The sequence below is a fragment of the Calliphora vicina genome, chromosome 4 (assembly GCF_958450345.1).
Source record: "Calliphora vicina chromosome 4, idCalVici1.1, whole genome shotgun sequence".
In the NCBI taxonomy this organism is placed as follows: Eukaryota; Metazoa; Arthropoda; class Insecta; order Diptera; family Calliphoridae; genus Calliphora; species Calliphora vicina.
The window spans coordinates 59,110,334-59,127,247 of NC_088783.1; the positions used below are offsets into that span (position 1 = coordinate 59,110,334).

The 16,914-nt window shown below is 34.5% G+C and overlaps 1 protein-coding gene across 1 annotated transcript in view; it reads left to right on the forward strand.

Annotated features, from left to right (window-relative positions):
• LOC135958942 (uncharacterized) overlaps positions 1-16,615 on the forward strand; it is a 625,963-nt gene extending 609,348 nt beyond the window's left edge. The window contains exons 5-9 of the mRNA XM_065509893.1: positions 2,535-3,637; positions 3,783-4,025; positions 7,977-8,814; positions 13,512-14,140; positions 14,228-16,615. Of these exons, the coding sequence (XP_065365965.1) occupies positions 2,535-3,637; positions 3,783-4,025; positions 7,977-8,814; positions 13,512-14,140; positions 14,228-16,480 (5,066 nt within the window). The 3' untranslated portion in view covers positions 16,481-16,615. The remainder of the gene's footprint in view (positions 1-2,534; positions 3,638-3,782; positions 4,026-7,976; positions 8,815-13,511; positions 14,141-14,227) is intronic.
• The last annotated feature ends 299 nt before the right edge of the window (positions 16,616-16,914 follow it).

Sequence of the window (16,914 nt, forward strand, 5' to 3'; positions counted from 1 at the left end):
CAAACAACAGCTATTTCATAAGAAAACTTTCTCAGAGACTTTTTCAATAAGCTCAACAACTTCCACAAAGTAATTTTTCTTTTCCAATAAAAATTATTTCTATTTTAAACAAACTTTTTCTCCAAAAAAAACCAAGGAAGGCTTTTTCACACAAAATCTTAAAAAAATGCAATACAATTAAAATAGGTTTTTCTTAAGCAAAAGCTTTTTTATTTAGCTTTTTTTCTGGAAGATAGCTTTTTCACTAAAACAATTTTTTTAAATAAGCTTTCTTAAAAAATCTCACAGAAATATTTTCACAAAAAATATTCTCAATAAAATATTAAAAAAAAAGGTTTTTTTGGAGGGTTTATCTCAAAGAACTTGATACTTTCCAAATAATTGACTACAATGTGCTAATATGAGAGAAAATAACTATCTAACCCCCAGTAACATGAAGTCTGGTCATGTGTTAACTAATAGTTAAACTGACAGTTTTCATACAAAAATTATTTTTAACCGACAGTATAACTATTAGTTAAGACATAACCAGGCTTCGTGTTAATGGGGGTAAATAAGCTTTTTCAAATTATTTTTTTTTCTGAAAAACTGTCTCAATTATAGCTTTTTTTACAAACGAACCTGTGTCAAAAGTTTTTAAAAAAAGCTTTTAGTCAAATTAATTTTTCAAATTAATTTTTTACTGGAAAATATTTATGTATATATTTTTAATAAAAGGCACTGAAATGTATTATCTGATAAACTATAGAAATCAGTTTGGTATTCCCATAAATATTATTCACGATCGACTTGAATAATTTATATTTTTTTCAATAATGTTTCTCTAAGTAGTGCATTTATAACCCTTTGGCCACTCTATTTCTTCACTTATGTATATGAAATATGTCTTTATGTATGTAATCATCAAATTGCTTCCTTATCCCTCACATTTTTTATGACTTTCTGTTTAATATAGTGTGAGATAGTTTTGTATTTCTTTTTTTTTATTTATTTTATAGCGATACGACGACGAGTAGTTTTATTTTCCCTAATAGTTCATCTTAAAACACTGACCCTTTTTATGTGCGAAAAAAATTTACAAACATCTCAGCTTATCGCCTTAACCAGCAGTAACACAAAACAACAACAAAAAAAAAACAACAACGAATGGACAGAGCAAAATTTACCACACTAAAAGCAACATTAAAAATCCATAAACATACAAACCATATTGTACTTATCTACAGCTTTTTCATCTTCTAAAAGTTTTAAAAGAAACTGAACAAAACAAGACTCTAAATAAAAACAAATGCCGCTTTCTGTAATAATAAGCTTTGCAGCCAAACATATCTCCCTCTTGGACTATGACGAGTCCATTAAATATGTGATGGCGGAACTTTTAAAACAAAAAAATTAACTTATTTTTATTTTTTTGTATTTTTTTTATTATTTTTGCCCACTAATCTTTCCTAGGAAAAGCAAAACTTGTAATTTTTGTTGGCTGTTACTATTTCTTGTTTTGATTTAGATTTAGCAACAAAAAAAAAAAGTTCTTGACAAAAGGAAATAATATCTGAAAAAGTGAAGTGAAACAACACCCACGCTTTTTGGGTAAACGTGCACAAAACTAAAGTTTAGCCAAAACAACAGACAAAATCAAATCAATTTTAGAGCCAACCATAAATGATGATGATTTAGTGGTTTTGTATTAAGTAAAATTCTCTGTTCTGTTCATTGTTAAAGTTAAAAGAACGCATAAGAACTTTTTTATTTTTAGTTGTTACATTCAAGCTCTTTGCTAGAGTCAGCCTTTTTTTGAAAAAAGCTTTTGTTAGATAAATTGTGGCAATCGTGCCATGTCTCTACATAATCAATAGTTTTGAAAGTAAAAGCCATATTATGTTTGTAAGTTGCAGAGGTCAAAAAACTTAATTCAATTTAATACCCTCAATATTTGCTACACGTGTCTAGAACTAAATTAAGAGAGTTGTTTTTTTTGGGGGATTTATCTCAAAGAACATGCTACTTTCCAAATAATTGACAACAATGTGCCAATATGACAGAAAGTTTCTTTAGGAAAATAAAAAAAACTTCAAATTTAATGAAATTGATACAGTACGTATCTGAATTTGTAAATTGTTTTGCAGTTCTGTCGAAAATACTTTAGAATTTAATAGCCAGCTCCATACAAAAAGCTCCCAGATATATTTCAGTCCTGAATACACTTTTTAGGCTTTTTTAGTATAAAAGCTTTTTCACAAAAATCTATTTTTCAAGACAATCTTTAGTCACTAAAAAACTTTTTTCATCAACAAACTTTATTTTGTTTGTAGCTTTACAAAACAACTTTTTGTATTAAAAGCTTTAAGACATTTCAACAAAAAGCTTTAAATTTTTTTAAAAAAAAAGTTTTTTTTTTACAGAAATAAAAAAACTTTTTTTAGAAAAAACAATTTCTACTTTAGGGTTTATTCCTAACCACAATTGAAATTTCTATTACATTTCAACTATTTAAGACACAAAACTAAACCACCCATTCTTTAAACTCTTTACAGATGAATCGAAATTAAATTCCGGTTCTTGGGAAGATCCTCTACCCTCTACGACGACACACCACACCAATAATAATACCAATCAAAATCTAGCGATAGCCAGCGCCCAAAGCGCTAAAAACGGCAACATAACGACAACTACAGCACAATTGCACAATCTCACAAATCTAAGACGTCCTGACACATTAGCCACAGCACGTCACAATCTCCAGCCCTTGATTATACAACCGGTAACAAATCTACAGCATCAGCAGCAGCATCACCACCAACAACAGCAACATCACCACCAGCAGCAACAGCAACAACAATACAATCAACATTCAGCGTTTACAGGCAGTGTCATAGGCCGCTGTAACGAGGCGGCACTACAACAACACCAACAGCAACCTCTACTACAGGGGGCTGCTGTAACCGGCAGCACAATAGCTGGCGGTAGTTTTAACGCCAACGGCGGATCGACTGCCGTTGGTGGCGCCACTGACGGTTCGGCGGCATCGCCCAATAACGTAGCGGTCGAACATTTAACGGACTCCGCACAAATTGATTTTCAAACAAAATCACCTTTGCCACCTAACAGCTCTTCAGAAGACGAAGAGTTGGCCAACGAGGAGGAATTAAACGGCAGCGTGACGTCATCTTTAAGTGCCACAAATCAACGCAATTCACAATTGCGTTCCACATTCAATCGCGCCAAACAGCACTTGTCCTTTGACAAATGGCGTTCGTCGAATGCCAACAACTCAACTGCTGATACCAGCAGCAATTCAAGTACGAGCAGTAGTGGTGGAGGTGGTGGAGGTAGTGGTACCTTAACTCGACGAGCCAGTACAACTTGTGCCACCACAATGCCCACAGCCCATCAGCCGCCGCGAGAAGACATCACAACACCAGGAGAAACGCCTGGTGGTAGATTATCGCGTTGGTTTTCCATACGACGCGGTTCATCACATCAATACGATGTGGGCGGTCGTGATGGCAGGCAATCGAACTCATCCAGCATAGATTTGCCAGATGCTGTGTGTGATTCCACACAGGCATCGCCACAGAAATTAACAAATTCAGCGAATTCATCAAAATCTGCCTGTAAAATGCCTGGGGTACCAGAAGTAAGTAAAATGCAACAGAATTAAAACAAAAACTAATATCCTGTTGTTAATTTTAATCTATATGTGAAAATCTTATTTTAAACGTCATCCTGTTTTAATTTTTGTTTAATATGAAATAAAATTTGTTTCTTTTCTTTCTAAACAGAATGAAGATGATGATATTTCATCATTAACCGCATCGACTTCTAGATTCGATTTGGATTTAATGATACCACCTGGCAGTCGTGCCAACGGCACCGCCCGTTCGGCTCACAATCGTTTGGTACAACCCATGTTACCACCAGCGCCACCTGGTCTTTCACAGCAACAACTCAAACGTCGCCATATTGTGGCTGCCATTGTTCACAGTGAAAACTCTTATGTGGCCACTCTACAACGTCTAGTCAATGTAAGTTTAACTGAAGGTTATCTTTAGTTTATTTTCTTTCTTCTTTTAAATTTCCTTCCTAATGTATGCAAATTATTGTTTCTTGTGTTTTAATTAGAGTAGTTTGTTGTTTCTATCTTTTTTTTGAATATTTAATTTTTCTTTTAAAAGTATATTAATTTTCCCCTTCATTTGCACTTTCATTTTTTAGTTTTTTTTTTTAGTAATTAAATTATTTTGCATGCTTGAAAAACATTTTTTAAACAGCCAATGTGTGAAAACTCATTTTAATACATTTCATTTTCACGAGAAATTAAACTTTATTTGTTAAATGCAATAAAAAATAGATAATTAATTGTTAATTTTTTATGTTTATACATAAATTTTACTTTTTTTAATGATAGTGGCTTTTTTTGGAATTTATAGTTTTTAACACTTTTTTTCGCATTCAAAATAGAGTGTGAATGAACAACACTGGCTTGGAAGAAGTGTTTTTTTAATTGATTATTTTTTACAATAATTACAAGCTATTATCAAGTTTTTGCTAGGAAATTTTCAAGTCTCATTAAGAAACACAAATAGAAATAGCAGGGATGCAAATGTTGATACGATCGTATTAAGAGCCAGGGATCATTTGCCACTTTCAGTATTTTGTGTAAAACAATTCCTGTATACTCAAAATTATTTTATGTTTAATATTAGCATGTCCGTGCATGTCATTAATGTTGTATTATGGAAAACAAGAGAGTCTCAGAGACGGAATTAGAGTATCCAAAACCGGTCAACCGTTTTTTCATCTTTGTAAACTCCACCGGTTTCGGTTTTTTAACTTTTCAGTTTTCTGACAATCCGGTTTTTGTAAGACGGTTAACCGGTTTTAATGAAATATATTTTCTAAAGTTCATTCAAATATATTTATGAAAAACTTATAGAAAGTTATAGCATTTGACAATATTTTGTAAAAGATATAAAATAATTGCATAAATATAGAGCCTTAAGAATTGAAAAATATAAAATTTTCCAAGATTTAGTACACATTTCCTATTAGCGTCCACAAATAAAAATAATTTGATAAAAATTTAATATAAACCGGTTTTTTTGATGACAAAAACCGAAACCGTTTAACCGGCTTTTTTAAAAGACAATAATCAAAACCGGTTTATTCAAATTTGCCCGTTTTTTGGACACTCTATACGGAATGGTATCCAGTTTATTTTTCATGGCAAATGTGGTGTGTAACTGGTTTTTTATAGACAATTTTATGTAAAACTGTTTTCTGTAAAGAACATTTTGAATATAACTTTTGATTCTATAGAAAGGTTTGTGTATAACAGTATTTTCTATAGAACATTTTGAGTATAACATCATTTTCAATAAAAAGTTTGTGTATAACAGCTTTATATACCGAAAATTTTGTGTATAACAGTTTTTTCTATAAGAAATTTTATGTATAACAGTTTTCTGTATAGAAAATTGTATGTATAATAGTATTTTATATAAACAATTTTGTGCATAAAAGTATTTTCTATAGAAAATTTTGTGTATAACAGTTTTCACTAGAGAAATGTTGTATATAACAGTTTTCTCTATACAAAATTTTATGTTTTCTCTATAGAAAATGTTCTGTATAACAGTATTTTCTATAGAAAATATTGTGTATAACAGTTTTCTATATAGAAAACTTTGTGTATAACAGTTTTTGTATTGTGTATAACAGTTTCCTCTATAGAAGATTTTGTGTATAACAGTATTTTCTATATAAAATATTGGGTATAACAGTTTTCACTAGTGAAATGTTGTGTATAACAGTTTTCTCTATAGAAAATTTTATGTTTTCTCTATAGATAATTTCTGTATAACAGTATTTTCTAAATAAAATATTAAGTATAGCAGATTTCACTAGTGAAATGTTGTGTATAACAGTTTTCTCTATAGAAAACTTTGTATATAACAGTTTTCTCTATAGAAAACTTTGTGTATAACAGTTTTTGTATTGTATATAACAGTTTTCTCTATAGATAATCTTGTGTATAACAGTATTTTATACATAAAATATTGCGTATAACACTTTTCACCAGTGAAATGTTGTGTATAACAGTTTTTTCTATAAAGCATATGAATTCCGTGCCAAAAAAACTGCTCATCTTTTAAGGCCAAGCACGAATCAAGCCAATATGTTCCAAAGTGAAGCGTACCCCAGAGACAGAGCGTTCTGCATCGATCGAAACAAATACTAGTTCGACGGGGCAAGGTCTGGACTATAATGCGGATGAGGCAAAACTTCCCAACCACATCATTCTAAATATTTTTTAACAGGTATTGCAACATTCTCGTAATATATAGGACTCTTTTTGGCCCACCAAATACAGTGCAAATACATGGTTGGCCGGGCTTCACATACGATCTCTTACGCTTCGGGTTATCGTAATGGATCCACTTTTCATCGTTTTTCAATGTCTCTCAGCCTCAATTCGCATGATACCCAATTTCTCAGCTTTTTCATGAATTGTGCTGCTTGCAAACGTTTTAAAATTGCTGATTGAGAACCTCCCAAGGATTTTGCAAGCTGTTGTTGAGTTTTACAACAATCTATATGGAGTAATGCTTCCAATTCTTGGTCTTCAAACTTTTTTGGCTGACCTGGGCGATTCTTGTCTTTTGTGTCAAAATCACAAACCATATCTCGCACTTTGAAACACATTCACCATAAGCTTTGGTGAGCAGTCATTTAAAGAAGTAAAGCAAAACTTCCCGCATATGACACTTTGATGGCAAGAACAGACTTTGTTGTTTACACTATAATGTTCAATAACTAAGTGAGAATAAATGACAGATATATACTCTTCAAAATGACATATATGATATTAAAAACAAAAACCGCTTTCGAAAGATACATCCAAATATTATTTTAATACCGAACAAAAATTTAATTTTCAATCACTGGGAACTCCTATGAAACTTATCTCCCCCTCTCTCTTCAATCAGCAAACAATTTCATGGCCACATATGAATTTTTCTTGTATGGACAACTCTCTTCGATGTTATGTTCTTGCTCGAACAACATTTGCACAACGAAGCCTGTTTTTTTAAATAATTACAAAGTAAAACATCGACTCGTTTTCCCTAAAAAGAAAAACAAGAACTAATTTATTTTCCATATCTCTAGACATATTTAACAAACCTCGCACTCTCGTATTTTATCAATTATTGTTTTAAAAAAAATATTTAAAATTTCTTAATCAATTCAGCTTAAAGTGTCATTTTACAACTTTTATTTTGCATTTTCCCTTAGATTTGTTCATTAATTTTGTTCAATGTTTGCATGTTTTCACAAATTTTCATAAAACTCAACTGCCCTTGTTAATATTCATTTTTCATACCATATTAATCCATTTTTATTGTAAATTTTATTTCTTTACATGCCATCCATCCAATATAATAATAAAAAATAAAACAAATTATATATAAATAATTCCAATCCCCCTCTTCTCTACTACGTCACGCTATCAAAATAAAATCAAATTAAACCAAAAAAAAAAAAATAAACAATTATAATTAATAATTTAATTAACAATCAATCATCATTTACTAACAAACCATACATACTAACTAACATCCCAAAAACTAAAATAAAATAGTTGCAAAATTAAAGTAAATAAATGTACAGAAATATAAACGAAATTTTAATTTAACAGAAAAAAAGAGGTAAAATTTGAACAAAGATTTAGAGAGAAATTTAAATTAGATTCTTAATATTTCAAATTATTGTTGTAGCAAATGTCTATGCTGTTTAAATTGATCATTAAACATTTCTCTTTTAACTCATAAACAAATTTTGCCTCTTTATTTCTGCATCTTTAACTTAAGAAAAAAAAAATAACATTATTTCTTTGCTTTAATAACACAAAACCTCTAAACTAAAAAAAACAATAATTTTTATATTTTCTTTTTTCATTCTTTGTACATTATTAGGATTACAAAAAACCTCTTGAAGATAGTAGTCCACCAGTGTTGAGTGCCACCAAAATAAGTACACTCTTCCATCGCCTGCCAGAAATTCTCCAATCGCATCAATTGTTTCGCATCGCCTTGGCTGAGTGTGTACGCAATTGGGATCGTGATGAGAAATTGGGTGATTGTTTTGTGAGCGCCTTCAGTAAGCCACGTATTTTGGAAATCTATTCAGGTTTCATCAATAACTTCTCAGCTGCCATGGAATTAGCGAAAATGGAGGAAAAACGCAAATCTGCATTGGCGGATTTCTTCAAAGTTAAACAAATAAGTGCTCATGATCGTTTAAGTTTCTTTGGCTTAATGGTTAAGCCCGTACAACGTTTCCCCCAGTTCATACTCTTTCTGCAAGACTTACTCAAGTATACACCCCAGGGCCATCATGATCGCATGTCGTTGCAGTTGGCGTTGACGCAACTGGAACTGTTGGCTGAGATGCTGAACGAACGCAAACGTGAGGCTGAACAGTATCAAGGTTTCAAAGAGATGCTGGGACACATAAGTGGCACATTCAATACACGTTCTCTAACCACAACCGAGGGCAATCGGCCACGTTATTTATTGCGTGAGGATAATGTCACACATATGGAATTTAATCAGGCTGGTTTTATAGTCAAATCAAAGCAACGTCGTTTGCTGTTGTTGAACGATAAGGTTATCTGTGTGTCGGTGGCACCGAAGCAGTCACATGATTTTGGCGCCACCGAAAAGTTGACCTTCAAATGGATGTATCCGGTGACAGATGTGGAAATTGTGGATAATAGTACTTCCGCTACCTTATCGAGAATATTAACTGCTGGTAAGTGGAAAATGAACTTTTATTTATTTACATTTTAAGTCGTTTTTAAACGTGCTGACACCTCCTTAATTTCTCATAGCTTTTTCCAATTGTCAGCAGTTCAAAAATGCTTCATACTTTTTATTATTTAAAGAAAGTTTAAAAGTCTCCTAGTTTGATTTCTTAAAAGTACAAATTGTATGCTATTTTAACAGACTAAGAAAAATGTCCAGTTAATATTCTTAAAATTATAGATCTTCACACATCCGTTAACTTTCCCCACTCAATCAAAACTTCACTCCACTCTTCTACTTAATGACAACTGCATTGCGCATGTCAACTGTTTTAACTTAAAAACTTAACTTTTACTTTAAAATTATAATTATGATGAAAATGAAAACAATTACTTTCAAAAAAAATAAAAAACACTATTTTCTTGCCTATTCATAAATTCATAAATAGCAGCATGAAAACTGAAAAGAAAAAAAAAATGCCATGATCGTTCAAAAACCTTTAAAGAGTAAACTCCTCCTTAACATGTCAATGACTTGAAACGAGAGTGAAACTTATATTTTTATACTTAAATACTATTAGAAAATTTCCTATTACACGATGGTTTCATTTTAATAAAAAAACAATTTTATTTTTTTTTGTTTCTTCTGTTGTTTTTGACTAATGAATTGCGTGCCGTTAAATACCCCCAGCTCATGGTTTGATTGGGGCCATCATAACATTTGCGTCCTCACAAACAAATAAAGCGTAAAATGGAAAATACTCACCATTATTAAAAAAAAAACACAAGCAATAACGCTATTTTACTCCTTCCAAGCATAACAAAAAAAAAATTAAATTAAAAAAAAACGTTGAAAAACAAACAAAATTTGAAAAAAAAAATTAAATGTTTATAATAAATAACTTGCGTATTTCAATTGTATGTTGAAAACGAACTATGCGCATGTGCAGCAGAGTTTTTAACCCTTTAGGAAGGCAAGATTTTCGATAACCTTGATATCAGTCTCCTTTAAAATTTATAGTTTTCACAACGAAATGTTGATAATAAAAATGAAAAATCATTTTATTTTTCAACATGGTGCCTTTAAGACCAAAGTTTCTCCAATTTTTTTTTATCCCAAAAAATAAGATTTGTAGATGGCATCAGAATAGACATTTGATGACCCACCCCGAGAAACCCACTGTTTTGACTGCTTTTTGGTCTCTGGTGTGCACTGGTGGATACATGTTTCGTCCACTATTAGGAAACGACTCAAAAATCAAAAAGGAAACGATCATTCAAAATTGAAACCACTGAGCCATTTGAGATGCTTATGGCTTCCACAATCTCTCGCACATTTTATCTCCAATCGGCCAACATCATATCGTAATTTTTTGGAATTGTTTCTAGTGTAGGAACCTCAACTGGGCGTCCAGAACGTTCAGCATCTTCTGTGCTTGTGTTGCCACAACGAAATTTAGAAAACCACTTTTTTACCATTGAAATTGATGGTTCAGAGTTCCCATAGTATTTAACAAGCTTAGCCTTGACTTCAGTAATTTTTATTTTCTAAAAAAAAATAATGCTAATGAGCAGAGAAAATTCACATTTTTCCATTTTCTCCTTAAGTCACTCAGTAGTCTGCTATCAATGGCTGTCAATCACAAACTTAATGACGTAGCTTGTTCAAATTTTGACAGGAGTCAGCTAACAGATGCCTGTCACGGACTTTTTGACCGGCTCTAGCAGTTTTCGCAATGTTAAAAGTCACCTGAACGATACCCGAGATATTGCTGTTCAAAGGTCTCAAAAAATGTAATTTGTTAAATATTTGGAGCATATCAAGGTTGGGGTTTTGTAGATTAGATAGGGGTTCATACTCTTCCACTCGGAGACCCATAGGATCCATTGTGATATCCTTCAGGAATAGACCTAGAGCTCAAGAGGAATAACGAAATGAAAACAAATAATTCAGGTGATATGAAATATAATAAAATCCCGGTATGAAGGACAGGAAATAAGACCAGGGTTCTGCAAAGACTGTCACTTAAAATAGCCAGGCTATTCCCCTGATAAAGCCTAGATCATAGATCGACTGGGTGGGTCCATAAATCCACTGGACGTTATTAAGTAGGTTTTGCTCGACAGCTCGACAAGAGGGTGTCATGATGACCCTGGCCACATGCTGATCATAAGTTGAGGATGACACGGTCTATGCGGGACCAGAAGGCTTTATGTCTGTTGCTCCATCCTGTTCTTAGTTGTGTCATAACGACAGAATCTTATTGACGTATGCTATGGGTGGTGGGCAACATTCATACGGTATCTGGCTACCGAGGAATTGATGACGTATCTATGAATGTCGTTCAAAGCTGTCATATACGAGCTGCGATCAAATGGATTCTGCACATACCTCTATATGCTTTCCTCGTATTTTCTTAGGTCCTGTCTGACATGCCTCGGGGGAGACCCCAACTGTGTGATGTTGAAGTTTGTATGACTATGCCGGTTCTACGTACCGGAATGACCCGATGTTCTTCGGCCAAAGGCTCTCAACCCATCAACAACAGCAATGAGATCTTGTAATCTAGGAGAGTTACACAAAATATGTTCTACTATTTCTAGCTCATCAATATCCTCTTACATCCTACATAAGTCCTGCGAGCCACACTCTCATTTTCCAATGAAGGCTCCAATTGAGCAGTGGCCGGTTATCAATCCTAATAATGACATGATACCTTTCCTATCCAACCCAATTAGTATTTTATAGCTTTGAATACCATGAAATCCGTCGTACTGTTCCAGGATTGGTTTGTAGAGACACGGAAGATCAACCTATAATAGTGGAATATAGGAGGTTTTACCCACGGTCCCTACTAATAAGTTCCAGATCGGTTCATCTGCTACCTCATTACCCTGTATGTTACAAAGCCCTTTGTAGGAATACAAAGAAAATAGTTTGTCATAAATGATAAAACTGCACCCCCGCCTGCCTAACAAGGGTTAATTAAACGAAAAACTAACAAATAATAGCCATAACTCTTACCAACTGGTGATTGAATGGTGGGAGCTGTTTTTTTTGTTGTTGTATTTTCTTAGCGCATTTAAAATAATAATAGTCTTTCAATATCGTCATGTTATGATGATTTTTAAAACTTTATTTACAACAAAAATAATAGCAAACAACAAATACAGACGTTGCGTTTTTCTGATCAAGTTTTCCAACCAAGCAAATGAAAATGGGGGGCGAACAAAATCAAAAGACCAAACAGCAACAACAACAAAAATATGTTACTAATAAAACACTATGATTTAGTTTAACAGGCTAAAAAGATACAATTGAAAAGGCTACAAAAAAAAATAACTGAAAAAAATGGTCTTGTTATTGAAGGTAGACAGACAATTGGCATCAAATATCAGTTTATGGTTTGGTTTGGTTTCGTTTTATTTTTGTTCATATTTGATTTCGTGCAGGCCGGGACAGACAATTAGTTTATAGACATTTGTTAGTTTGGCCATAATTTTCTTATTTTTTTTAAAAGAAAATTGTAACCTTTACATTTTAAAGCGCGTTTGCATTTGAATTTCTTTTTTCACTGGCTGCCATGTCAAATTCATTTAAAGAGAAAAAAACAAAAACACCAAAAACGAACGTTTCTTTTCATGTTAATTTGTTGATTTATGCAATTTGCCAATAATCATAATTATTGTATTTCAATTCATTTTTATTATTGTTTTTGATTGTTGAATTAGTAACAAACCGAACAACTGAAAAAAACACAAATAAAAATGTGAAAAACGAAATCATTGTTATTGTTGTTTTTGTATTTGGCTGACTGAGAGTTGGCTTTTCATTGAATGAATGACTGAATGGTTGGTAACTCAAGACTGTTGGGAAAAAGGGTATGGTTTCCGCTTCGGATGTAATAAATTGCTAAAGAGATAAATAAAGTGAATTTTTATGGTTTGTTTTGATTGTTTATGAAATAAACAATCCATTTCGTTTTGCAGGCCTATAATGATGTAGTTTTTTGTATTATTTTTTTTTCTTTTTAGGGGGGTTTTGTTAAAAAAAAACTAAATACCAAAAGCTGCAAAACAGTTTATTAATAATATAATTTTTTATATTTATAAAGTTTTTTGCTTCTTTTTTTTTATATTTGAGGAGATTGTATGTCAGAAAATTTATTGTTTAGAAAAACGACTACAAGAAGATGAAAATAAAAACTTCCTAAAACGATAACGATCAAAATAAAAATAAGCCACAAATGAAACAAAAAGTTTAACAAACAAAAAATAAATAATAAACGTTAATGCGGAAATTTTGTTTAAAAAAAGTTTTACTGATTATTAATATGAAGGTTTACAAAAAAAATAGAAATAAAATGAAAGTAATTGTTATAGACAATTTGCTAATAAAAACAACTTGACAAGACATCTATAGAATTCCCAGAAAAGGTGTTAAATATTCATAGATTATAAGTAAATTGTCTTAAAAGTTGTTAATTCTTTGTGATTTTGTGTTGACAACTTGAATTACTTGTTCTTGGAATATTTTTAGCAAAGTAAATGGTCCTACGAACCTCAATATCAATAATTATATCTAGTTTTGCTTTATTGTTTTTGAAACTACATACATTTTCAAACAGTTTCCTTCTCTTCAAATAAGATCCAAGCCCATCATCATACTAATTTAATTATTTCTAACTCATCCTGCTTTCCCCAGGTCTCAATCGCGGCGGAAGTCTTAAATCGAATTCGAGTTCATGCAACAACTACTCCACCAACACTCTACCTGCCAACACATCCTCGCCTTCGGCTGCAGCCTATCAAAATGCCGCCTTTGACAATTCACCCGCTGCTCTACTTACCAATGGTGCTGACAATCTCTGCAACGAAATGAGTACACTCATGTACGATTACGAAGTTGTTTCGCGTATTAACGATCTGGTCGGTTCTCTCAAGGGCACCTACAAGGAACTCAACACGAATATCACCCGTAATCTTATGAATTCCATACAAAGTTCTATACAGAGGAAAAACGAAGAGATGGCATGGGTGGATTCGTGTTGTTTACAATTGGTGGCCAAGAATAAGAATGGCAAGGAGGAGACGTTTACATTCCAGACAGCAAATCCCAATGTTAAAAAGGAATGGATAACGGAATTGCGTTTGGCACAACTGGCATTGGATATAAATAATTCACCGGCTTGGGAGACAACATCGGCGGAGCCGTGTGCCACAAGTACGCCGGCGTATGAGCAGCAACAAATGCAGCTGGTGCAGAGGCAATCAAATAAGATGCCACTGTTTGTCAAAGCGATGCCAGTTTTTAGGTCACAGCATCAAACGGAGGTGAGTTAAAAAACAAACAAAAAAATTTAAATTCTTTTCCAAAATTTTCTTTAAAAAATGTTTCTAATTTATCATTCTCCCTTTCAGGTTCGCTGTGGATGTTACTATACCATCGCTAACGATTCGAAAATCAGTGGCAATGCCCGACGCCGCCATAAACAACAGAATTATCTGTGGGTCTGTACCACAAATGGCTCCTCCTCCCAGCTAACCGTATACTCACAGCATCATCAACAGGCTGGCAATCTACGTGATGTGGGCACCTTTGAATTGACCGAAACCCAAGTGACGGCCATCGAATTTGTCAAGGGCCTGGACAATTGCAAGACACGCGAAGAATACAATTCCTTATTGGGCGATCTCATTTGGATGGGTACGGATGCCAAAAAGTTGTTGATTTATTCTGCTAAAAATCCAGAACAAGAAGAACAATTACATTGCTGCAGTGTGCCGGGCATAGTGACGAGAATACTGTATCATTTTGATACGATTTATGTGGCCCTAACGAATGCCACCATCTTGATATACCGTCGTGCCTATGATGGTGTTTGGATGTTAAAAGATCCTCAGGTGGTGCAGTTGGGCGAGAGTGGCTTACCGGTACCCAGTATTTTACCCATTAACATGAATATCTATGCTGCCTGTGCCAATCGCGTTTACGTTTTGAATGCTTTAAATGGTGAGATACAACGCAGTTTTGAGGTGCATCATGGTTCGAATCAACAAGTGAATTTGATGGCTCATTCTGGTATTGGCTTGTGGATTTCCTTAAAGAACTCCACCATGTTGTGTTTGTATCATACGGAAACTTTCAAGCACTTGCAAGATATTAATATAGCATCTAGTGTTTTGAGAAGCGATGGCAAAAAGGAACAGGCTGTAAATAATAGTGCCATTTATGTGACGGCTTTGATGGCCTGCAAAGGTTTGTTGTGGGTGGGTACCAATGTGGGCATAGCGGTGACAATACCACTGCCCCGTTTAGAGGGTGTTCCCATTATAAGCGGCGGCATTAGCATGTCCTGTCATGCTCATTTTGGTCCCATAACTTTCCTGTTGCCTTTGGTGCCTAAAGTGTATCCCAGCTATAAACCCAGCGCTTCAGCCAACTCACAAACTTTACCACCGGCTTTGAATATAGCTGTGGAACCAGTGGTTCCTAGTATGGGTGATGATTTACAATTGCCAGCCATAGATGCCGATCCCAAAAAGCTAACAGAAGCTGATTTAGATGAAAGTGCTGTGGTGTTGAGAAGAGATTTGCCAAAAGATGATTCCGGTTCTGGTTCAGCTTCACCCTCGGCTTTCATGTTAAGAGAACTGAGTGCAGATGGTGCTGATTCTAATGCCTCATCACCACGTTGCTCCAAATTGGATAAACAAAACTCGTTGGATCAATCTTTCTCAGCCAAAATTAGAGCCTCTTTGGCCAACTCACCGGCCTTCCATCGTAAACGTTTCAGAGATTTGTCCTCTGAATCGGCTAGAATGTCTAAGACCTTACCTAGAGGCTTAGGATCAGCTGGCTACTTCCAATCGGGTCTTAACTCCAACACCAGTACCCTATCCCATGGAGAACATGGCTATTGTGATGTCTATGGTTTGTATGGCAAATTGATCTTTGTTAAAGAAGACTATGATGCCGAAGAGGGTACCCAGGGTAATCTCATGGATATGATGTATGAGGGCATGCGCAGATCTGATCCAGAATTAGCTGCCATACCCGGACGTGTCACTACTTTGGACAGACGTTTGAGAATGAAGGCTTCCAGACCACGTTCTTTAGATCTTTCCAATTGGTCGGTGGATTCAAAATCCTCTAGTTTGTATACTTCCTCGGGCAGTGAAGAGAGCATGGGAATACGCTTCTTTGGCGGTCGTTCTGTTTCACGCAACAGCTCAAGTGCCAGCCATAAAACCTCAGGAAATGGCAGTGATTTGGGTAATATCTCAGAAAATGGTCTAATGACGGAATTACATCACAATCATAGCACCCCTAAATCGGATGATGGTTTCAAATTAATGCAACAACATAAACAAGCGGGAGCAGCCGGAGCTAACAACTCTTCTACGCCACCACCTGCAGCTGCCACAGCTACACTCAAACGTAAACAAAAGCAAAACGCCAAACAACAGCAACAACAACAAGCCGATGGACCACGCACTATTATCACCCTAACCGGCGGTCGGGGCTACTGGCGTCATGTCTGGTACAACAACACCAACTCTCCCGGCCACAAGTCATCCTCCTCATCATCGTCTCTCAGTTCAGGTGCATCCTCACCGCTCATTGCCAATTCAAATGATGCTCACATTGTGATTTGGGAGAAAAAGTTATAATCTCGGGAGTATGTGTGGCACTGTAAGGCCACACCGCCACCTCTAGCCAACTTACATCCCTCAACGTCCATGTATTTACAGCCACCCTCATCCGCACTCTCTACACCCGAACGACGTAGTCGTGTACGCTTTCGAGGTTCATTTGTAATGCGTGAACGTGGCGGGGCCACCTCACTGACCGGTTCACCTAATTTAAGTTTAGGCACACCCACCACCATGGGTGGCAGTTTAAGAAGATTGGCGAAATTGAGACGCGGTGGTAGTTTAAAGGAGTTTTAAATCAAGCAAACAAACAAACCAACGGGAGAGCATTGTAGTATTCAAGTGAGATTTATTTTATATGTAAAGCCATCACTTTTTTAAAAAAAAAACATTTTGAAAATTTTCTTTAAGTAGTTGTAAAACATATTTAAAAGTTCTTTTACTGGTGTTAT